Source organism: Danio rerio, chromosome 23, assembly GCF_052040795.2.
Source record: "Danio rerio strain M-AB ecotype USA chromosome 23, GRCz13ab, whole genome shotgun sequence".
NCBI classification, from domain to species: Eukaryota; Metazoa; Chordata; class Actinopteri; order Cypriniformes; family Danionidae; genus Danio; species Danio rerio.
Window position 1 is genome coordinate 24,172,529 of NC_141043.1, and position 23,832 is coordinate 24,196,360.

At 33.1% G+C, this 23,832-nt stretch overlaps 2 protein-coding genes and 1 long non-coding RNA gene across 53 annotated transcripts in view; 1 reads left to right on the plus strand and 2 right to left on the minus strand.

Annotated features, from left to right (window-relative positions):
- The window catches only part of kcnab2b (potassium voltage-gated channel subfamily A regulatory beta subunit 2b), a 176,255-nt gene extending 169,440 nt beyond the window's left edge, over positions 1 to 6,815 (plus strand). For 23 of the 42 annotated variants that reach the window (XM_087305922.1, XM_087305930.1, XM_087305926.1 and 20 more), the window contains 2 exons: positions 1,833 to 1,921; positions 2,556 to 6,815. In XM_087305922.1, the coding sequence (XP_087162048.1) occupies positions 1,833 to 1,921; positions 2,556 to 2,645 (179 nt within the window). In that variant the 3' untranslated portion in view covers positions 2,646 to 6,815. 42 annotated transcript variants of the gene reach the window in all.
- Positions 1,860 to 3,779, minus strand: LOC147831291 (uncharacterized). The gene is made up of 2 exons (XR_015523478.1): positions 2,354 to 3,779; positions 1,860 to 2,279 (listed from the first exon to the last, which is right to left on the minus strand). It is a non-coding gene; the product is annotated as an uncharacterized LOC147831291 (long non-coding RNA).
- Positions 6,816 to 7,463: 648 nt separating the features above from the next.
- megf6a (multiple EGF-like-domains 6a) overlaps positions 7,464 to 23,832 on the minus strand; it is a 161,366-nt gene continuing 144,997 nt past the window's right edge. For all 10 annotated transcript variants that reach the window (XM_087306891.1, XM_087306890.1, XM_087306889.1 and 7 more), the window contains 13 exons: positions 22,162 to 22,290; positions 21,916 to 22,044; positions 21,695 to 21,823; positions 20,254 to 20,382; positions 20,051 to 20,182; positions 18,427 to 18,555; positions 16,350 to 16,478; positions 16,135 to 16,263; positions 12,549 to 12,677; positions 12,219 to 12,347; positions 10,434 to 10,562; positions 10,224 to 10,352; positions 7,464 to 8,358 (listed from right to left, as the gene is read on the minus strand). In XM_087306891.1, the coding sequence (XP_087163017.1) occupies positions 8,312 to 8,358; positions 10,224 to 10,352; positions 10,434 to 10,562; positions 12,219 to 12,347; positions 12,549 to 12,677; positions 16,135 to 16,263; positions 16,350 to 16,478; positions 18,427 to 18,555; positions 20,051 to 20,182; positions 20,254 to 20,382; positions 21,695 to 21,823; positions 21,916 to 22,044; positions 22,162 to 22,290 (1,598 nt within the window). In that variant the 3' untranslated portion in view covers positions 7,464 to 8,311. The remainder of the gene's footprint in view (positions 8,359 to 10,223; positions 10,353 to 10,433; positions 10,563 to 12,218; positions 12,348 to 12,548; positions 12,678 to 16,134; positions 16,264 to 16,349; positions 16,479 to 18,426; positions 18,556 to 20,050; positions 20,183 to 20,253; positions 20,383 to 21,694; positions 21,824 to 21,915; positions 22,045 to 22,161; positions 22,291 to 23,832) is intronic.

Sequence of the window (23,832 nt, forward strand, 5' to 3'; positions counted from 1 at the left end):
TCACCTTTTTTTAATTGTCAAGGTTAAAAGTTGTTGAATGATAGATTAAGGTCACGTGAATCACAAAATATGGAAAACTACTCATTTCTGTATATTTTCAGTGAACATTGCTTTGGGAGCAACAAACTTTGTAGAGCAGATGTAGGTTTCGGGCAGTAGCAGTCGCTTGGTTTGGGCCCCTATATGGAAACAGATTTTTTTCCCTATATGGAAACAGAGTTCCATTTCTAAAAAATAAAGTTGAGGAGGAAGATAGTTTTTATTATTAATCATAATCCACTTCATATTTAGACATTTTATTACTCACTCATTCACTCACTCACTCACATTCCTTTACCTTATTCTCTGCTTTATCAGCTGAAGGAATCACCAAATTGTATTATTATCATCATCAGCAGCAGCAGCATAACCATCAGCTTTATATTTAGAAATTAGTTTTTTTATTTGCTAATTATTTAAAACACTTTTTTACTCACTTTTCTTTGGGTTAATCCCTGTTTTGGCAGTTGAATTATCTGCTAAATGTTGTTGTTGTTATTATTATTATTATTATTATGGTTGTTGTTGTTGCTGTTATTGTTATTAATTATTATTCATTATTTTTACTATTAATTATTAATTATAATCCTCATCATCCTTATCAGCACCAACAACTTTATATTTAGAAATTATCATTATCATCATCGTTATTATTATTATTTCTAAATATAAAGTTGATGGTGATGATGAGGATGATGATTATTATTGTTATTATTATTAATGATAATCATCGTCACCATCAACTTTATATATAGAAATTCTTATCATTAATATTATTATTTATTTTTATTATTATTATTATTATTATTATTATTAATACATAATTGAGAAGTACATTCTAGTAATATATTCTGACACAGTTAATTCAAGTTTAAGTAACTGAATTCTCAATTGAAAATTCTAAAATGTTTTAGTATTATCATCTTCATCTAAAGTTATTTTACTACCTTTAAGCTCAGTTTACTAAAATGCATTCAAGAGTTCACACTTAGATATTGTTTGACAACTGTTAGCAAGTTAGCAGGTTTGGCATGCTGTCCCGGGAGAGAACCCTGAGCTCGGAGATAGTTGAGCTTAGGGCTCCCGCCTGGTCCACAGAGCATGTGAGGGTAGTACGAGAGCAGGTGGTTCTCGAGAGCTCCCCTGGTAAAGGAGGAAAGGAGGAGAAGGGGTGGATGGGGTGTTTCTTCGGAAAAAAAGAAGATAAGGGAGTAGTTCTAACTAGGCTACTTATAGTGAGTTTGGATCAATCTGATTGGCTAGCTAATGCGTGTAGATTAGTGGCCAGCTGCAGTCAATCATATCACATGCTCCTCTCGGAATTAGTTTGTGAAACTTCACTTATTGAAGTATGAAGAAGCTCAACGGATTTAGTGTAAGAAGGAACATACATTATCATTAAAGAAAATCAAACCAAAAATGATATTTTTTTGTGTTTTGGTTGTTTAAAACGTAACAACAGTCAGCTTAGTTTTTACACTTGCTTCAGTGGTAACCGGTTAGTTCAGGTTTACTGCCTACACATGTCAGGACTCTTTCATATACACCTACCTGTGTCTTTCTTCTGCTCGCTTCTTTGACATTGTTGGTTATATAAAATGCGGTCAGGCCTAAATTAGCCGTGAGGTTCTGCTTGAGCTTTGACTCCATGTTTGCAGATGTACAGTATTGTAGTAGTGCAGTTCAGGGTTTGGTGGTCACGTTTACAGATGTGTATTAGTACAGTGGTTTGTGGTGTTCAGATTTGCAGATGTACAGTGGTGGAGTGTTTATATGTGTGTGTGTCTGTGCAGCTTGGTGTCTGAGGAACGAGGGTGTGAGTTGTGTTTTGCTGGGGGCGTCCAGCACCGATCAGCTCATGGAGAACATTGGAGCAATTCAGGTGAGACACACATCAGCTAATAGATTTATTCTGTGCACTGTAATGCCATTGATGGAATATGAACAGGTTCACTGTTCAAGTGAATTCACAATGTCCTGTATTTTGTGATTGATGTGTGTTTTTGGTTTATTAACATTTTAAGACCTTGATCTCTGCTACAAATACCTTTAATTTTAAAGTTTAACCGTGTCATTTACTGACTTTTTTAGTTGTTTGGAATGCTGTATACAGTGGCCAAGAAAGCTTAACACGCTGCATTTTAGGAAAACACATGCAATTACAAAAACACCAGCGAATTAAAAAACAATCTTCATCAGTTTGACAGCACACGTGTTGCAAAATCTCACAACACAAACAACTGAAGAAATGTGCTGCATTTTGTCACAACACAAACAACTGAAGAAATGTGCTGCATTTTGTCACAACACAAACAACTGAAGAAATGTGCTGCATTTTGTCACAATACAAACAACTTGCATATATCTATACATTTACTGTAAACCAAACTAAGACACTGAAAACACAGGATCATGAGCTGCTCATGAGAAAAGGAACACAGTGCTGAACTATCTGTAAAGTTAAACTTATGCCATGTTTTGCCAAACATATAAACTTCAATTCTTCGTTTTTTCAGGTTCTTCCAAAATTATCGTCCTCGATTATACATGAAGTGGACAGTATCCTAGGCAACAAGCCCTACAGTAAAAAGGACTATCGGTCCTAATAGAAAAGTCAATAATGGCACTGTGTCAACCTGCTTCTCTCTCTGAGCTTTGACTGAACTAAACATTGGCACACAGGACCAGCACTGTCACCGGTCCTGCAGGAGACGCCAAACCGCACACTACCTGGAGCCTGAGAAGAGCCTACAGCGCACAGGCATAGGGAAAGCATGCTCACGAACAAATACAGCTCGAACCGGCTGAATATGCAGAATGCCGCTCCAAAAACACCACCAAAAAAAACCCATCAAACTCGCTGTCTCTGATCCTTCCTCCCCTTGTAGAACACACTGAGAAGTGCAGTATTAGGGAATACTAGAAATGCATGAGATCCACTGGCCAGTGCACATGCTTTTTATCTGCGTTCTGGAAGACTAATATATTTGCAAGCTTAATGGGAAATAATAATGAAAGCGATGAAGCACTTTAGTTACTGGATGTAGAAAGTTGAACTAATCAAGGCTGTTGGATGTTATTTATCTCTAGTTTTATACGGAAACATCTCTAAATCAATAGCCAATATATTGCTCGTTTACAAGATCTCATTTATATTGCTATAGCTGTATCGTTTATGGCTGCTTTTTAGTTATAGAAAGAGGAAGCCATTGTAAATTGTATGTAATACTGTAAGTAGACAGACGTTAGATTTGGGTTGGGAGATTGTAGGAAATATTAAAGGGATAGTTTGTTGAATAATGAACAGTTTGCTGTTGATTTATTTACTCTTTTAGGACCTCTAAGATGTTGGTGGATGTTTTTCTTCAGTACAACCTTAGAGAAGATTATTAGCTGAAAATTGTGGTTCTTGTTGATTCATTAAATGCAAGTCGACAGCTACGATCACTTTAAGAGTCAAAAAATAGAGGAGAAACTAAATTAATATATCCTGATAATACATTGAAGTCTCATGAAGCAAAATGATTGCTTTGTGAAAAAATTCCAAACATTTACACTGAAAAAAATTACTTTTGCTGCTTGTTTTAACAACTTAATTAAAATGAATTAAAAACACAATTCTTAGGGGCGTTTTTTTTTTTTTGGGACAACTTAATTGTTTTATGTTCAATCCACTTAAATTTGTTAAAACAGTTAAGTTTACTTGATTTGTGTTGAGACAACATGAAGGAATTATGTGGAACCCTGCATTTTTACCCCCCCCCCAACCCCCCCCCCCCCCCCAAAAAAAAAGCCTTTATAAATGTTATAATAATCTGGAGCAATTGCAGGGACCGTAGATTTATGAACTGTATTGTTTCTAATTACAAATGATATGTAAAATGTAGTAAGTATTGGACACTTTTTTAGGTAGTTTACTATGAAATTTTTTTTATAATGTGAACTTTTGGACACATTTGTGAATGAGAGTGAAGTGTTTCATATTTAAAAGGAGATATATTTTAATCGTGATCAAATCATCAAACTGTTTTGTGAAAATTAATAATCATGACTCTCTCCAACTCAAATGGATACAGTAAATTTATTTAAAAACAAACAATCTTTAGAACATTTTTTTTGTGTGTTTACCTGCACATCTGGTTTATAATCCAACATCAGAGGACTGCGAACAGTAATATTTGTTGTTGAATGTATACGTTGAATCTCAGATTGACTTCAAATTAAAAATAAAATTATAATATTTTTGGAATCTCTTATGTCAGCCAATATTATTAAATATGAACCAACTATTTCATTACATGGCTGGGTTTGATATTTCATTCATTTTTGTCCAGAATTAGTAATAAAAAATGTGACAATTGATTAGTAATACATTTGCACACTTTATAAATGACTGCATTTTAAGTGTTTGCTAAATCTTTTTATGTGAATCATATTACACGGAATCAGTTGTTTAAAGGTATTACTTTAGTTTTGCCTGTATATGTTTTCTGAAGTTTCTGGGTAGCTGTTGACTTGCATTTGATAAATCACAGAGAACCAGTTTCAGCTAAAACCATTCTGCTGAAAACACAATAAAATTGCCCTGCACCTTGAATAACTAAATGAGCAGCAAATATTCATTGTTGGGTGAATGACACCTTTAAAGACATCAAAAACAGGCCTCAAAATGTGCAATATCTGAAAGTGTTTGTTAACCCATTGTTCTTTTTACTTTATAAGTATTTTCTAAGAAACAAATGTCCTAGCTAAGTATACATGTTCATTTGTCAAAGCTTCGTCAGGCTAAAACCAAAGAGATTTCTGTGTGCTTTGCCCTGCTTTACACACCAGCCATCTTCTTTTCCCCACCTCCCTTTATTTAAAATGTTATTTAATAGCCATTTTCCTCAGCGTTTGGTGCATTGCCTTATTCTTATTTATTTGAACATGGAAACTTCTTATTTATTTTAATGAATGTCATTTGTCTCAATCATGTTCTTCACTGGATGTTTTCTGTTGTCAGTGTTGACAGAAACCTGTCTTTTCTAAGGCAATATTGTGGTGTTGTTTTTGATATTAAGTTCATTAACAGTAAAATCGTCGTGCTCGTACACTGTATGTGTGTCAATACCCCCTTTCTGTTGTTGTCCAAATGGCGCCCTCTTCCGGACAGAAATTCATCGCTTCACATACACGAGTGCTGTAAAATATACATCACTACTTCAAGAAAAATAGCCCTAAAATCAAACGATTTACACGATATTTACTATAGTATTTGCAAAACGGTGTAGCCTATCTAGTCTTCCTAGTGTAAGTTATTTTTGCATGATTTTTTCATAACTTCATATGTGTACAAGAGCAATGTCTCGGTGTATAAAACTGGTAAATCGTATCAACATCTGACAATTTAAATCAGCCAATGACTAAAACAGTGTTAATCTGCTGACAACGGATTATTAGATAAGATTAAATGCCTTACTCAGCGCTAAATATCTGAGCTGGCATCCATTTATTTAGCATGTTTATTCAGTAACATACTCTTGTATGCATTACCTATACAGTAGTGCCTACGCCATGTTAAAACCATCAGCGGTAAATGGTGAGCAAAAGCTGAGAGAAGCTTTGTAGAGTCATTTGTATGTTATTACTATAGTTATTAACGTCAGAATGAATGCAAAAATCAATTAAAGCAGATTAAATTATGACACTCCAATAAATGGATTTATCTAATTCATGTAGTCAAAACAATTGGCTGCAATGTACCTAGAAATTGAAGTGATAGTTCAACTAAAAATAATGTCCTCAATATTTACTCTCGACATGGTTTCAAAGAAAGCTGAAAAACTTTTTGAAGAAAGCTGAAAACCTGTAGCCGAACCATTGGCTTCCAAAGTAAAAAAAAAACAACAACTAGGCTTATGGAAGTCAGGGGTTACAGGTTTCTTCAAAATGTAATTTGTTTTTAACACTTAAAAGAACCTCATAAAGGTTTACCACAAGTAACAGGTGACTAAATGATGATAGAATTTTCCTTTTTGGGTGAATCTATATTTTTAATTGGAGTAAAAGGTCTATATTTTAGTGGAGAACAACGCTAATGCTTGGTTTTGTGTTACAGTGTTGATCTGTAGTTGGAATATAAAATGTAGTCGAGAGAAAAATAAACTTGTACACATAAAAAAGCAGAGAGATTTTATTTACATCTAAAGCTTTCGGAAGTACAGTAGCACTTTAACCAAAGAGTGGAAAAGTAGAAAGCATTGCTTCAGTTGCCTTGAGGGCCATCATAAATGTCTTTGTGTTTGTTTAAGGCTGCATCTTTTTCATGTGAAATGTTATGGTACAGTATGTTCGGTTCAAATGTTGTCATTTGGGAGCTAAATGTTATTTAACACAGCAAGGATAGAGGTTGTTGAAAGAGTTCATGCTAAACATGTATTTATATATAAAAATGTCCAATAATGTCAATAAGAGAAACTGTACAGGAACTTCATCTGAAATGTTTTGATTCTGATTTGATAAGAATAGACTGTTCGAATTTCTTATTAACTAAGTGTAATATGACCATTACTGTTAAAATATGGTTATGATTTCTGTAGATACATAATGGGATGGTTTGATAATATGTATATAATCTGATTATATAAATCTACTGTATTGGATTTAATGATCATTATCACATTTGCCTTTATTTCCTTTTTGTCAATTATTACATTGCTTATGACATTATGCTTGAAGAAAAAAAGGTGTACAGCTTCAAACAGCTGAAAATAAATCATTCTAAAATTCTTTAATTTAGTCTCTGTGTTTGTGTATAAAACCCATGAGGAAGGAACACATTTATTTATTGCTTAAAGATGTCCAAATATGAATCAAGTTTTTACTTGAAATATTTACATTTTGTAATGAATATTGCATGTTATTTAAAATGGAATTGTATTAAAAATGCAACAAAAACCAAAAAAACTCATATATCGTGTCATTATCCACCAGAGAGCATCTCAAACATAATACAAATTGTTTAATTGTGAAAAAACGTTTAACTATTACAAGAACAAAATATTAAAAGAAGACTATAAGTGCTTAAAAACTTTGGCCTGGCTTTCCTGCAGAAATATTGAAATACACATTTCCTTTGAGCTCATAATCTGCATCAAGAATGCAAATTATTCATTTGCATATTGCATTGATGTAGTACTGTACAAAAATAAATCTGTTACAGAATGATCCTGAATTTACAAAAATAAGATTGTACAGAAGCATTTGCATATGAAAACCTTTGTAATCTTGTTTTTTTTTTTTTTTGCACAGTTTTTTTTTTTTAAATCTATAGCATAATAACAGTGTAAATGGGGGGGGGGGGGTTATAAAATTATAGTTATAAAATTGTTTGAAATTTGTTTGAGGAATACGTGAAATATTTTATTATAAATATGGAAGAATAAAACAAATAATTAGATTTTATTCAAAACACAATACCAAATGAATTCAGTTGTGGCTCTGAGAACTGTCAAATGGTCTCTGTATTTTTTTTTTCTACAGACGTATATCAACAAAAATATTATACACCAAGTAACATGTTCACTGAATTTTGTGCACACACTGTATATTCCTAATGAAAATGCTACTTTTAAAAAGTTCATCATGAATGAAACAAGACAATTGACATATTGTACAAAAAAACTTTTTAAAGTAAACAAACATTTTGGGTAACATGAAAATACCATTTCTGTCTTTCTACTGCAAAAATGCCATTTTTATTTCAGCATTACATGCCATTTCTTCAGAAATTATTCAAGAAACTTACTATTAATTTCGGAATGAAAATGATATCTAAACCACAGTTTTGTTTTGTTTTCAGTGCACATACTCAAACTATCTTTCAACAACTGCACAGGATCTTTTAGGATCACGTTGTAGGAATGGCATTATTTATTTACAATTATTATATTCATAAAACAAATATTGCTAAAATCAGTTAAAAAAAAATCGTAAAAAGGTTGCGTATGTCCTCATCCAGGAGATGTTTGATATCAAAAGTCACCTTCACGTTGGATTTCCAATTTTCCATGAAAAAGTTGATCATTTATGATCATAAATGGAAGTTAATCCATCTAAACTGCTTCAAGAGCTTGTCCATGTCAGTCACTTGAAAAATTGGTTGACCTTTGTATTTAAAGATCTGAAGAAAAAAAACACTACTGGGCTAAAATGTTAGTCAAAGGTCTACTTGCAAATTCAAGGCAGTTCAGATTACAGTCTGTGTTACTGAACTGCATAGGCAACACAGCTATACTGACGAGTCCTTCCTTTTACTTTTGCTAGCAGACAGGAGCCCTGTAATCAACAAACACGAGAATTACCCCAGTGGGCATGTTTATTTTAAAATGACATCAAATAATGTAAAAGAAAAAAAAGGGTAAAAAAAATCAAAAATGCTATTCGCTCTGATGTCAGATGACTACCTTGATGTCAAAAAAATCACTGCAAAAAAGATTTTCTTGATGCCAATGTTGGATGTCAATATAAGTTAACAATTAGTTAACATACATTGCAGGGATACAAAATCCAGTGTAAATTTGGAGTTAAAGCTTTCAGATGGATACAACTTATTTTACTTTTTGGTGGTCAAAGGAGCATCAATGTGTGGCTGTCAAATGGATGTGAAAGTAACATCAAATTAATTTGCATTTCTGACGTCTTTTTTGACATCAAGGCGCCCGTTGAGATTCTTTGCGAAGTGGGAAAGTGTGGATTAGGGTTGCCAACTTTGTCAAATTCACTTACTTTCAAATTCATCCACACACTAAAAGCAAAATTACATTTCAATGCTTTTTTTACATTCTTTTTTTAAATATAGAAATAATCAAAAAATAATATAGTAAATAAATATGAGCATAGAAAAAGTAGCATATTTGTTTATCTCAGACTAAACAATCTGCAGTGATTTCAAACTAGAGGCAATGGCTGCACTGTAATCATGATCCAAACAAAAAAATTATACAGCATATTAGTTTGGGCAGTTAGTGATTTCACTTAAATTGTATCATTTTAAAATATATTTTAAAGACGATCTGACCATATTTGCAACATTCCTGTACAAAATAAAAAATGCTTATTTATTCTTTACCAGCAGGGGGCGCTCATAAAACAGAAGCAAAACAACGCTTACTTGATTACTGTACTGAAGCAACTGCGCTATTGTTTTAATAAGCATTATACACAGATAAAATCACATAAAATCTCAACTTTTCTGAAGACAACGGGTTCCATATTCAGGATTTTCTTTTAGATTCTCTTCCAGTATTTCATACATCAGGAAGAATGAGTATCTCTCTGTCATGGTCGGTGTTTGAGTTTGTCATATAATCTACACATAAGATAAAATCAACATATGCAAGATTATACTGAATGAAGCCCAGGTACAATAGCACAATATGTACAGACGTTTACTCAAGATTTAGACAAGAGAGATTTTTACTGATGGAATATACCGAGATACATATATATATATATATATATATATATATATATATATATATATATATATATATATATATATATATATATATATATATGTGTGTGTGTGTGTGTGTGTGTGTGTGTGTGTGTATGTGTGTGTGATCGCGTGCGTTTCTTATTTTAATCAAATAAAAAACCCATTGAGATCAGCTTTACCACATTACAATATGTTAAAAATACATACATTAAGAAATAGACTGTTGTTGTTTGTTTAAAAGGAGAGAGCGAAAAGATGTAATTGGGCTTAGACATTTTTAGTTCCGACTGAAGAGTATTCCAGGATGAGGGGGTGGCATGACTAAAGGCTCGCTTCCCTATTTCAGTTCGACCCGAGGAACAGTCAAATGATAAGATTCACTTAAACGTTGGGCATACTGGCTTTTTGACTTATGAAGAATTGAACATACTTATGAAGGCACCAGTGCCAGAAGAGCCTTGTAGACCAGAGTCATCCAGTGGGTGCACCTTCTTACATTCAGAGAAGGCCATTCAGCTTTGGCATAAAGTTCACAATGGTGAGTATTATGATAATTAATATATGGTAATTAGTAATTAATGACTCTAAGTAACCTAACCAAGACTGCATAGAGGACAAATCAATTAGGACCAATATTTGGGCCGTCCCAGCCAATAAATGGATGGTTGGCAACCTCAGTGTGATGCAGTAGTAGTAAAAGTACCTTGTTGACAGCTGGGCCCGATCCAGCCGTTCAGACACGTGCATCGGCCGTTTCGGGGATCACACTGACCTCCGTTCAGACATTCACATCTCTGTGAGCAGTCGGGTCCAAATCGGTTCACTCCACAGCCTGATGCATGCAGAAAAAAGAACAGATTGACTGTGTGACTGAGGAAAAGCTCAACTGTAAGACATCTGGAGGAAGACTGACCTATGTCACAGCGAGAGCCTGTTTTTCCAGGTGCACACAAACACCTGCCATTAATAGGGTCACATGGGGTGTCTCCATCACAGTCACATCTGTGGACACAATCAGGCCCGAATGTGCCCAATTCACACTCTGAAACACACACACACACACACATATACACACACACACACACACACACACACACACACACACACACACACACACACGCGCACACACACACACACACACACACACACACATGATGCAATGTATACAAATCCATTATATACTGTGTGTAACTCTCGAACACAAAAAACTAGAAGTTATGATAAAAAAAATCTGATTTTTACATCTCAAAGCTGAATAAATACGGAAGCTGAATAAATAAGCTTTATGTTTGTATGTGTGCATGTACTGTATGTATGCTTGTATTTGTATTTAAAGAGTTCAGATGCAAAAAGCTCTAAATGCCATCTAAACATTTCTCCTAAAATGAACATTTTTCTCAGCTGAAAAGTTATTCAATTAAAGTAAGGTATCCTATTATTTTTCATGTTTAGGCAATTTACAGGTACTTTAAAATATACTTGCCTTAAATATTGCACAAAACTTTAACAGTTCTGTATAAATCAATTCAGAGAAGCAGAGTATTTCTGTTTTACAAATATATTTGCAGACTAATTCTGTTTTTTTTTTAACTATAAAAGGTTATGAATATCAAGAAGACAATTGCACAAGCATTTTCTCAGCCTCCTGTGTTTATGTTTAGTTATTTCACTTTAAAGGCAATGAAAAGAACTTATTCTGCACTATAAAAGTGACATCTCTGAGCCTACAAGAGGCTAATTTTAGAAGTAAATATCAAGTGGCATTGAGAGGTTTTGGCATCTAAACTCTTTGTTTATATACTGTATGTACACAGTAAAGAATGACATGATCACTTAGTCATGAAAACGTACGTTTTATAGTTATTTGTAACTTATTAAAAGTTATTCATGTTCTAACTTCCTTTTATAAGTTACGCAGTTTTTTTAAGTCAGTTTAGCATAATGTAAGTTCAAATGACTCATAAGAAGGACAGAATCTGCGGATATTTTTTTTGTTATTTCTGTGGAGAATTTTGTAAAAAAAAAATCTGCGGATTTATGCTAAATGATTTTAGGAGTAACATAACTAATAACTTAGTTTATGACATAAGGAAATAATACATGTTTAACTTTTATTTAATGTTTACAATGCAAATCCTATTAGATCTACTAATTTAGTAAATAAAGCCAGTTTCTCATATAATATATCTATTTAAAGACAGAAAATAAGACTTGTAAATAAATTATATAAACATTTTAATATTACTATTATTATATCATAATAATATTAGTAAAATAAATTTAAAAACTGAATAAATATAAATGTACACACATTTACACAAGTAAATACATAGACTCAATGATGTTAAAAATCTGTGCAAATCTGCGTGCACAGATTCTGTGTGGACCTTGGATTAATTAAATTTAACTTAAAAATTTAGGGCAACCAGTATTTTTTACGGTGTATGTATGTACTGAATGTATGTATGTATATATTTATATTCGTTTATATATAATGATCCAGAAAATGAAGCTTTCAAATCTATAAAAATGTAAAATTATCACACAATTATAACATTTTAAAATTAATACAGCCCTCTAAAACACAAAAACACATAATTATTTTATATTTAATTAATGGTGAATAACTGTTTTAATTCACTGCTTTATAAAACACATATATATCAAGTAAAAAGGTTGTCTGAGAGCTCATCTGCACCTCTCTCACAGCGGAGTCCCTGGTATCCTGCAGGACAGAGGCATCGGCCAGTTTCAGGGTCACAAGGTGCATTTGCACCACAGTCACACAGAAGCTGGCAACGATGACCATGGAAGCCAACAGGACATGCTTTGAATAAAAATATAAATAAATAAATAAATAAATAAATAAATAAATAAATAAATAAATACAATACAATACAATACAATACAATACAATACAATACAATACAATAAATAATGACAGTTTTTATAAAAATGTACTAAAGTTATGGGTATGACAAAAAATCATTGAAACAGTCAGTGAGTTTTTGTAATTATTATCATTCACCATGTTGACATAGATGTCCGTAGAAACCTGGAGAGCAGAGACAGACGCCAGTCACTCGGTCGCATGTGCTGTTATTCTTACAGTCACACACTTCACTGCAGTCTGAACCATACCGTCCTCTGGGACACACTGATCAACACAACAGAGACTGTTAATTCATTTTTTCTCTTTCCTTCTTTTTTCTAGTATACACAATCCTTTGATGCCACACTGCACTTTTTAAATAGATTGTTTTGGAATAAAATCTATGGAATAAAATAATATAATTATAATATAATAACATACTCTAAAAGATATTTATTAATAAAGTTCTATTGTCATTTTATTTGTTTGTATAATACAGCATAAAATCATTTATTTAGCCAGCAGCAAAAATAATATTTCATAATAAAGCAGCAAATCAGCATATAAAAAATCATTTCTGAAGTATCATGTGACATTAAAGCAAGCTTTGACATGACAGAAATGAATTACATACATACAAAATGTAGTAGTACTAGTAACACTTTAATTTAAGGTGACATAAACCTAACCTACATTATAATCCCAACCATACAGTAAGCTCCTGTAACCAGCGGTGTAAAGTAACAAATTACAAATACTTAAATCACTGTAATTGAGTAGTTTTTCTCAATAATTGTAATTTGCTAAGTAGCTTTAAGTACTTTTACTCACCCTAGAGTACATTTTTAGTGCTGTATCGGTACTTTTACTCCACTACTTTCCTTCTACCAGCAGTCATTACTTTATTTTTTTTGTCTATAGTGATTGGCTCAAGTACAAAAATCATTCCTGCGATTCCTGTCCAATCAAATCGCAGATAGAAACCAAATTGCATCAAACTGAACAACCTCAAGACAAGTGTGATTTATAAATGCAGCAAACCTTTTGGAAGAATTCAAAATGTCCAAGAAAATTTCCAAAATCTTTACACGCAATGACCCAGAGACTGTTCATAGACTGCATGTCACTGATGAGAAAATGATATATGTTGACTGTACGATGACTGAAATCACCAAACAGCCTTAAATAATCACTAAATGGAAGGAATAAAAAATGGAAGGAAGGACCGATTGAAGGTAGGACTGATCAAGAAATCAAACGAAGGAAGGACTGAATGAAGGAAGGACCAAACTAATGAAGGATGGAAGGACCCAATGAATGGTCAAACTAAGAAAGGAAGGAAGGAATGGAGAAATGATTGAACGAATGAATGAACAAAGGACCTAATAAAGGAAGGAACTAATTATGAACAAACAAATTAAGGAATGAAGGAAGGTCTAAATAAATGAAGCAAGGGTTCAAGGAAGGACTGAACAAACTAAGGAATGAATAAATGAATGAATGAGCGACCGAATGAAGGGAGGAATGAAGGAAAGCCCAAAGGAATTAAGGAAGGGTTCAAGGAAGGTCTGAACAAACAAAGAAATGAATGAATGAATGAATGAATGAACAAAGGACCTAATGAAGGAAGGAACAAAATATGAATGAATGAATGAATGAATAAATAAGTGAACGAATGAGAGAAGGAATGAAGGAAGGACCAAATGAATGAAGGAAGGATTCAAGGAAAGACTGAACAAACTAAGAATGAATGAATGAATGAATGAATGAACAAACGAGCAAAAAAATTAATGAATAAATGAATTATGAACGAATGAATAAATGAGAATATGAATGAAAGGAGGAATGAAGGAAGGACCTAATAAATGAAGGACGGATTCAAGGAAGGACTGAACAAACTAAGGAAGGAATAAGCAAATGAATGAATGAATGAATGAATGAATGAATGAATGAACAAAGGACCCAATGAATGAAGAAAAAAATATGAACGAATGAGCGAATGAATGAAGGGAGGAATGTAGGAGGGAACAAATGAATGAAGGAACGAACAAACGAATGAATGAAGGAAGGAAGGGCAGAACAAACAAACAATGGAAAGAAGGTTGCAGGTGATGAAGGAAGATATAGGAAGATCACTGAATGCACTACAGAATGTTACATTTACATTTCGTTGCACAAACTGCATGTAAACACATCAACTTTTTACTGTGTAATACTCACTACTCGCTACTTTTGAGTACTTTTAAAAGGGCTACTTTTACACATATTTTGAGTAATGTTTACACCAGATCTTTAACCCTCCTTGCACTACATTTTTGGGCAAGTAATGGTAATTTAACTTGATTTAAGTATGATTTTTCAGTACTCTTTCCACCACTGCATGTAACTAATCCCTATTACTCAGTAAAATACATTTTTAAATTGTAGCCATGTAAACAAAGTGTGAGCAAAATGTCTATTAGAAAACAGATATTTTATAAAGTTTCTGTTTTAATTGCTTTTTTTCAACAACCTGTTTCAAATCTTTTTACCAGTACTGTACATATTTCAATGATTTAATAAAAAAAACATATAATGCAAATCCCTTACAGTATGGGACACATAGATAAAGTATATATTACCATGAACAAACAGTAAACAATACATTACAGTACTTTTTCATCTTCGGCATTAGTAAACAAAAATACAGTAGTTCATTGTTATTGTATGTATGTATGTAATGTATGTATTTGTAGTTGTATGTATATGCATGTATTTACTTATATATGCGTATTTCCTATGGTTTCTTTTGTATATACATTTAATGTTGTATTTTTTGGAAATCTATTATATAATACTTATGATTATTCACTTTTCTCTCTCTCTCTTTCTTTACTGAATTAATGATGACTGTTAAGTTGACTTCGTGTTCCATATATCCTTTTCTGTATTGTTTGGATGTTCAGTTGAGTCATGTGACTATAGTGTTCAAATAAACTCCTAAACTCCGGACGCACATGAACTTTCTTACCCTGATGAAGGTAAGTGTGCCGAAACACGTAGGTGCTGTTTTATAGAATAGCCATGTTAAAAATAATATTAATAATAATAATAATAATAATTCCTTATATATATATATATATATATATATATATATATATATATATATATATATATATATATATATATATAGCGCCTTTCTGGTCACTCAAAGCGCTTTACACAATGGGGGAAATCTCCTCATCCACCACCAGTGTGCAGCATCCACCTGGATGATGCGACGGCAACCATGCTGTGCCGGACTGCACACTACGCACTAGTTGATTGGTGGAGAGGAGACAGAGTGATGAAGCCAATTATGATATGGGCATGGTTAGGAAGCCATGATGGGATTTTTAAGGACCACAGATAGTCAGGACCTCGGTTTAACATCTCATCTGAAAGATGGTGCTCACTGAGCAGTATAGAGACCCCTTCACTATACTGGGGTGTTAGGACCCACACAGACCACAGGTTGAGCGCCCCCTGCTAGCCTCACTAACAATAAAGGTTTTTTTTTATTTGTTTCACTTACTTTGAGTGCCCTGCATTTAAGATTTTGTTTTTTATTTTTTTTAGCCACTTGATTTATTAAGAAAATTTAAATTATTTGTCTGGTTCGTCTGGCTCTAATTTTTATATTAACGTGTTCTTATTGATGTTTAAGTGTTTGTGACAGTAGCAGGATCCTTATGTTTGGTTAAACAGTGTCAAAAGCTCTGACCTTCCTCACAGGTGTCTCCTGTCCAGCCCAGTGTACAGCTGCAGTGTCCTGTAAGAGCGTCACACACTCCTCCATTGCTGCAGTTACAGCGCTGATCACAATTCTCTCCAAACCAGCCCTCAGCACAGCCTGATACACACATACACAACACAAGCACATCATCACTCCATATCCCATTATTCTCCAAAGCACCATCAGCAGACTCACAGCCAGACCTTTCCCACAGTCCCGTCCACGCTGACCAGCCCTGCACACACATCTGCCTGTGAGAGGGTCACTGCGAGCCCCTTCACCACACAGAGACACTCCAAAACAGTCCTGACCATAACGCCCTAATGGACACGCTGGAAACAGAGAGACAGATTACGCATTACATTCCACTTTCTTAAAGAGACACTCCACTTTATGGGCAAATAGGCTCAATTTTTGAGCCACTGAGAGTAAAACAGTTGAGTTTAACCATTTTTGAAAGCATTCAGTCTGATATCTGTGTCTGGTGGGAGCTCTTTTAGCTTAGCTTAGCATAAATCATTGAATTGGATTAGACCATGAGCATCTCGAATAAAAAATATTTTAAAAAAGAGTTATATAATAACTTTTATACAACGGTTCTCTCTGGTTCTTGAATCTGACTGGCTGATAGTTGTGCGATATTCTGCCTGTAACAGCACTCGACCAGCCTCTTTTCCCTTGTGTATTACTCTGCCCACATACAACAAGCTGAGGACAAGCTACAGTTTGACAAATATTACTGCTGTTGAGGCAACATAATGTACTTTTGAGGCTTTTTTAGTGGATAGTATAGTTATTTAGAGTGCAATTATGCAGTTCATTATAAGGATAGTGCCTATTTTAAAATATTGATATTTTCTGAGAGAAAGCACATCGGCGGCCATTAGCCTGTCTTTGAACAAAGACGGTTGATGTTGTTCACCCACAAGATGGAAATAGAGGCCGCATAATAAGCCCTTAATAAGAATAATAAAACAGCGTAATTTCTAACTACAGATGATCAAACTTTATTAATAATGAAATTTTATTTCATTATTAAACTGGTAAGAGATATTCTATGTCGATCTCTCTCTTTTGTATGTTGTAGTGTTGTATTTATACCATATAATTTTAGTGTATTGAAATGGGACTCGTATATCAGGAATGTATGTTGTCTTGGCAGAAAGAAAGAAGAAATGCCTGCATGTGTTTAGTGTTTTTCCTTAGCGCAAACACAACAGCAATCTGGTAGTTATTGCACTGCTTTTTTTCTGGATTAATTATTGTGATATCCTGATTGCAACAGAAAAATATTGTAGACTGAAAGGAGATATCTCTGTAGACGTTCAGCCTTATAATCTTAAAATGTCAGCAAAATCAGCTGTTTTGTCATCACTTTAGACATTACGCTAGAGAATCGTTCAAACACTAGATCTAAAGTAATGTTGGTGAATTAGTAACGGCTTCTGCTGTTCTGACGTCAGCTGCTAATATAAATAAATGGCGGAAGAAAGTAGTTTCTCATACAAAAGGATTTTTAGACTCTGTGTTTGATTTTCTTTTTTATATAAATGATTATGCCATCGAACTGTTGTATAAACGCAATATCACACGCATAGCAGAGCAATAAGGCTGTATATCAGAACTGGTGGGACACTAATGCGTGTGAGGAGGGGGATGGTTAAAATGAGGTGCCAGATCAGATTTCAGAGGTGACAAATTAACTTGTTCCTGAACCTAATAAGCCCTAGGACCACAGTTTCAGCAAAAAAAATATATTGGTCCCACTTTATATTAAGTGGCCTTAACTAATATGTACTTACATAGGATTTAATAATTTGTTACAATGTACTTATTGTGTAAATACATGTATTTACTGTTTACTTACGGTTGATTAAATACATGTATGTAATTACATCTGTAGTTAACTTTTTGTAATTACATTTGTAAATACACTGTTGACCATCCCATACACCTTAATCTACCCTTAAACCTACCCATGCCACCAAACCTGTCCATAACCCAACCTCTATCCCAACTCAAAAGCACCACAAGTGTTCTCAAATACATTATAAACACAGTAAGTACATTGTATAAATTTTTTTGATATAAGTACATAGTAGTTAAGGACACTTAATATAAAGTGGGACCAAAATATTTATTAATCAAAAAAGGCACCTTTACATCTTGGATATCCTAAGGACAAGAAAATTTTAATTTTGGGGTGAGCTATCCATTTTAGAAACACTGTACTGGCATTGTTTTAGTATAATGAATGAAAAGTGTGCAAGTGTGACTCACTGATGTTGCAGTTTGGTCCGATGAATCCCGGTGGGCAGCTGCAGGTGCCAGTGCTGCTTTTACATACACCGTTATTCAGACATTGGCATTCCTGCTCGCAGTTGGGTCCATAACGGCCCGCTTCACATTCTACAACAACAATAGACTATAGTTGAGTTTTTTTTTTAATGAATGTATCAATGAATGTAAATTTGTATGTATGCTACATAGAGAGGTAGACAGATATTGCTTATTTGACAGTTACATACAGTAAAAAATTTCAATTAAAATATTTGTATTATTCACACATTAATTCTCTTATTTGATCTTGAACATCTTCCAATACTTTTGTCAAGAAATACTGTATTTGATAAAAACATTTAAAGTGTCAGTTTTTAAAGTGCCAATAATGCCGCAACTGAAGGAGAGTTGCATAATATATATATATATATATATATATATATATATATATATATATATATATATATATATATATATATATATATATATATATATATATTTATATATATATATATATATATATATATATATATATATATATATATTTTTTTTTTTTTTTTAAATACAGTGCTTAGCATATATAAGTACACCCTCACAAATCTATTTTTTAAATTCATATTTTTAATAGTAAGCTATACAATATTATATTTATGCATATACATTAGATTAGTCAGTACTGAAGCCAAATATGGAGCTTATCTAACAAAATAACTTAGAATAACGTTTTGAAAAATTAGTACACTCAAATTTATGTTATACAAATCTATGAAATACAAATTTAAAAAAGGAAAAATCAAGAGAAACAAAAAAAGTTAAAAATTTAGTTGAAATCTTGTAGGGTTTTTTCAATATTTTGCTTGAATTTAATTGTATTATCTCTCAATTTCTGTTTTGTTTAAATGCACCAAAATACATTGATTATATTTACAAAGAAATGGAGAAAAATATTTTTTTTCAAAATGGGGTGTACTCAATATGCCGAGCACTGTACATACAGTACAGTATATGCCCATATGAAGTATGGGTAAAGTAATCCTCTATGTTAATATGTGTTTATTTTATGAGACCTGATAATATTTTTCACAAATAAAAATATAGACCTATATACAGTATATTGTTATTTAGCCATGTTTTTTTTGTTGTTGTTTTTTCAGATGTAGTGCTTGAAAATTGGGGTTATTCCACCAAAAATTAAATCCTTTGATGTTAAAACATTCACAAAAATGAAACATGGCTCCTTATTTAATAATCAAATGCAAAAGAAAAATCTGCTCTAAACAACAGCATCTTTATTTTACATTTGGAAGGAATATCATGAGTAGTTTACAGAATAAAACAAAAAAGCTTCACTCAAAAACATAACTATAAAATATACAATAATATATTACAACTAGAAAATAAAATGTTTATGTTACTCAAATTTAAAAGAGAAAAAATAACTGCTTAAAATAAAATAAGTTTCCCAATGTTAGGTTGCGGTTGGAAGGACATCCGCATGCGTAAAACATATGCTGGATAAGTTGGCGGTTCATTCCGCTGTGACGACGCCTGATTTATAAAGGGACTCATCCGAAAAGAAAATCAATGAATGAATAAAAATAAAACAAAACAAAATAATACACACCTGTTTCACACTTGCTGCCATAGTATCCGGGAGCACAGTAACAGACACCAGTGACAGGGTGGCAGAGCTGGTTGAGCTCAGAGCACTGGCACACCTGATTACAGTTTACCCCAAACGTACCTGACTGGCACACTGCAGGGCACAACACAATCACTGTTTCACTGAACACATGAGTGCAATGAGATTATGAGGCGATCACTCACTTCGCTCACAGCCACTACCAGTCAATCCCGCTGGGCAACCACACTGTCCAGTCACATGATTACAGGAGGTTCCATGAGGACACTGGCATCGATGAGCACAACGCTTCCCATAAGAACCAGGTAAACAAACTGAAAGAGTCACAAATGCATGTGATCAAGTTTTCTTTTTAAATATATATTTTTTCATTTGATTTTAATGTTTTATTTGATCTGTTGCTTTAGTCATGTTTTATAAATGCAAGAATGTCGCTGGTTTGAGCCTCGGGCAGTTGGTATTTCTGTGTGGAGTTTGCATGTTCTCCCTGTGTACGTGTGGGTTTTCTCTGGGTGCTCCGGTTTCTCCCACAAATTTAAAGACATGTGATATAGGTGAATTGGGTACGCTAAATTGTCTGTAGTGTATGTGTGTGAATGAGTGTTTTCCAATCATGGGTTGCAGCTAGAAGGGCATTTGCTGCGTAAAACAAATGCTGGATAAATTGTCGGTTCATTTTGCTGTCGTGACCCCTGATGAATAGAGGGACTAAAGCTGGTCACACACCGGATACGCCGCTCGGCGCCGCAACAAGGCGCTCACATTTTGGAAGTATCGCACACCAGACATGCACATTCGCATGTATTTAAAATTAAACTATTCAGATGGCGCTCTGTGGCGTTGCAGAAATAAGAACAGTGTCCTAAGCCGTAACTGGATGCCATGGACAGCCACTGACTTGCGGTGTCGGTGTGCATACCCTGATAGAATGTTGAAACGTTTAGAATTATAAAATGCATGCCGCTGACCGCCGCATCTGGTGTAAGACCCCTTAAGCCAAAAGAAAATGAATTAAAGAATAATATAATATAATATAATATAATATAATATAATATAATATAATATGCTTGCCTTGTGTTCTAGTATTTTGCCTGTAGCGCTTTGAGTATAAGAAAAGCACAATATAAATAAAATGTATTATTATTATTATTATTAATATAATACATTTACGACGAAGAGAAGAGTTAATTCAGTGTTTGTCAGTTTGTTGTATTTGTACTTTTTATAAGTATTAACAATTATTTTTTTCTAATATAACATAATACAATATATTACATTTAAGATTGTTTTTATATTTTCATTTGAATTATTGGCATTTTGTTATTATTTTTTATAAATATGAAACATATCGTTTTATAATATGATATAATATATTAAAACATAATAAAATGAAAAAAATTATACATTTATAATCTTATTTAAATAACTTTTTTACTATTGTTTTTTATTTTTATTTTACTATTTTTGTTAAATGTTGTATTGGTCATTTTTCAAATTTTAAATATATAAATATGATTATTTTTATATATAAAAATAATTCAATCTTAATTTAAATGTTTTATTTCAAGTAACAAAATCTGCCACCAGCAGATGGCAATCTAACAAAAAATAAAAACAAATAAATACCCTTTTCGCAGTGAGTCCCTCTCCAGCCAGCGGGACACAAGCAGGTGCCAGTGATGTGGTGGCATGCGGCGTTATGATCACACCGGCATCGCTCCTTACAGCCCAGACCATAAAAACCTTGAGTGCACGCTGACCAAAACATATAGAGTATAAATAAGCATATATTATACAGTATGTGATATATTTATATGGCCAGATCAGATCATTCCAATGTCTTTTACCTGTCTCACAGTGCGTGCCTGTCCAACCTGCTGGGCACAAACACCTGCCACTGTGACGGTCACACAAGCCGCCATTTACACACTCACACTTGTGCTGACAGTCCATGCCAAAGTGTCCCGCAGCACATTCTGAACACACAACAGAAGATAAAGGAGATCTGTGACCTTTGCATCTGTCAAAAGGTTTTATCTTAAGATTGCCAGCAGCTGTTGGAGTTACTACAGTGTGTTGGGTCTGTGCTTTACCCAATTCACAGGCCACTCCTGTCCACCCACTGACACATGTGCAGTGGCCACTGATTCGGTCACACGACCCTCCATTCTGACACAGGCAATGCTGGTTGCAGCCCACACCATACAATCCAGCTGAGCACTCTGGAAACAATAAACAAACCTTTCTTACCTATAATACCTACAATGAGATGTATACTGTACATACATTTAGCTGAGTGTGATTCTGTGAGGAGAGCTGCTAACTGGTTAGATTCGATTAATATTAAATGTAATTAATTAATGGAATGCTTATTCAAGTATTTTATTTTATCTTTGCCATGATAACAGTAAATAATATATTACTAGATATTTTTCAAGACACTTCTATACAGCTTAAAGTGACATTTAAAGGCTTAACTGGGTTAAGGTCAACTAGGCAGGTTAGGGTAATAAGGCAAGTTATTGTATAACAATGGATTGTTCTGCAGATTATCGAAAAAAAAAAATAGCTTAAAGGAGCTACTAATTTTGTCCCAAAAACGTTTTTAAAAAAAATTATATCTGCCTTCACTGTAGCCGAAATAAAACAAATAAGATTTTCTCTAGAAGAAAAAATTATATCAGACATACTGTGAAAATTTCCTTGCTCTGTTAATCATCATTTGGGAAATATTTAAAAGAGAAAAAAAAATCAAAAGGGGGCTAATGATTCTGACTTCAACTGTATATATTTGTACAATATATTCATTAGTTTTTTAGTTTGCATATAACAACAGATTACACAGTTACAGAATAATAATCATGAAGACAGCAAATATTTTACACCCTATTCTCCCTCCCATCAACCCATTCCCTTAAAAAAAAAAAAGAAAAAAGGGGATATGTTTAAATCAGGTAAAGAGTGTTTTCTGAGTCTATGTTTAGACCATGATACTGTCTTACTCGTTCTTGTTGTAGCAAACTGCCAATATTTACATTATATTTTAGGAAGTTATTAAAAGGTCTCCAGATATCTTCAAACAGATTTTGTTTTTTTGACAATGATGCCATTTTTTAGTCCACTTTCCAATTCTAGGTCAATTTATTTTTCCAATTGTATTCTCTACATTTATTAATATGTAATGTATAATAATGTTGTTTTTTCATAATAATAGTTTACAGGCAAAGATAAAATTATTAGCCCTCCTGTGAAATGTTAATTCTTGTAATGTTTAACAGAGCAAGGGAATTTTTTTTACAGTGTTTTCTATTATATAAATCTAAAATCAAACAAAAAGGGCTCTGGGTTAGATGAAATAGCGTGTCTGTGTTCTTTGGCCAAGGAATTCATCAGAACAAACAGCAAAAATCAGTTCAAGGCACTCAAAAGATATAATTTATTATTAAGATATTAATATTTAAAAGCCTTTATTCACATGGCAGGTTAAGCATTAAAACTAGATACTCATATCTTGCTAAATAACTAGTCAAAATATTATGTACTGTCATCATGACATAAACAAAAGGTTAGAAATTAGTTGATAATCCTATTATGTTTTAAAATGTTTAAAAACTCTCACAAGAGGGCTAATATTTTCTTCAGTCTTCAACTGCAAATATATTCATTACTAATCAAATTAAGATGAATTAAATTCCAATAAAATTTAGTAATTGCTTTACAGCTTTAACCCCCTTCTCTCTGTTCTATTATTTTCCCTATAAGAA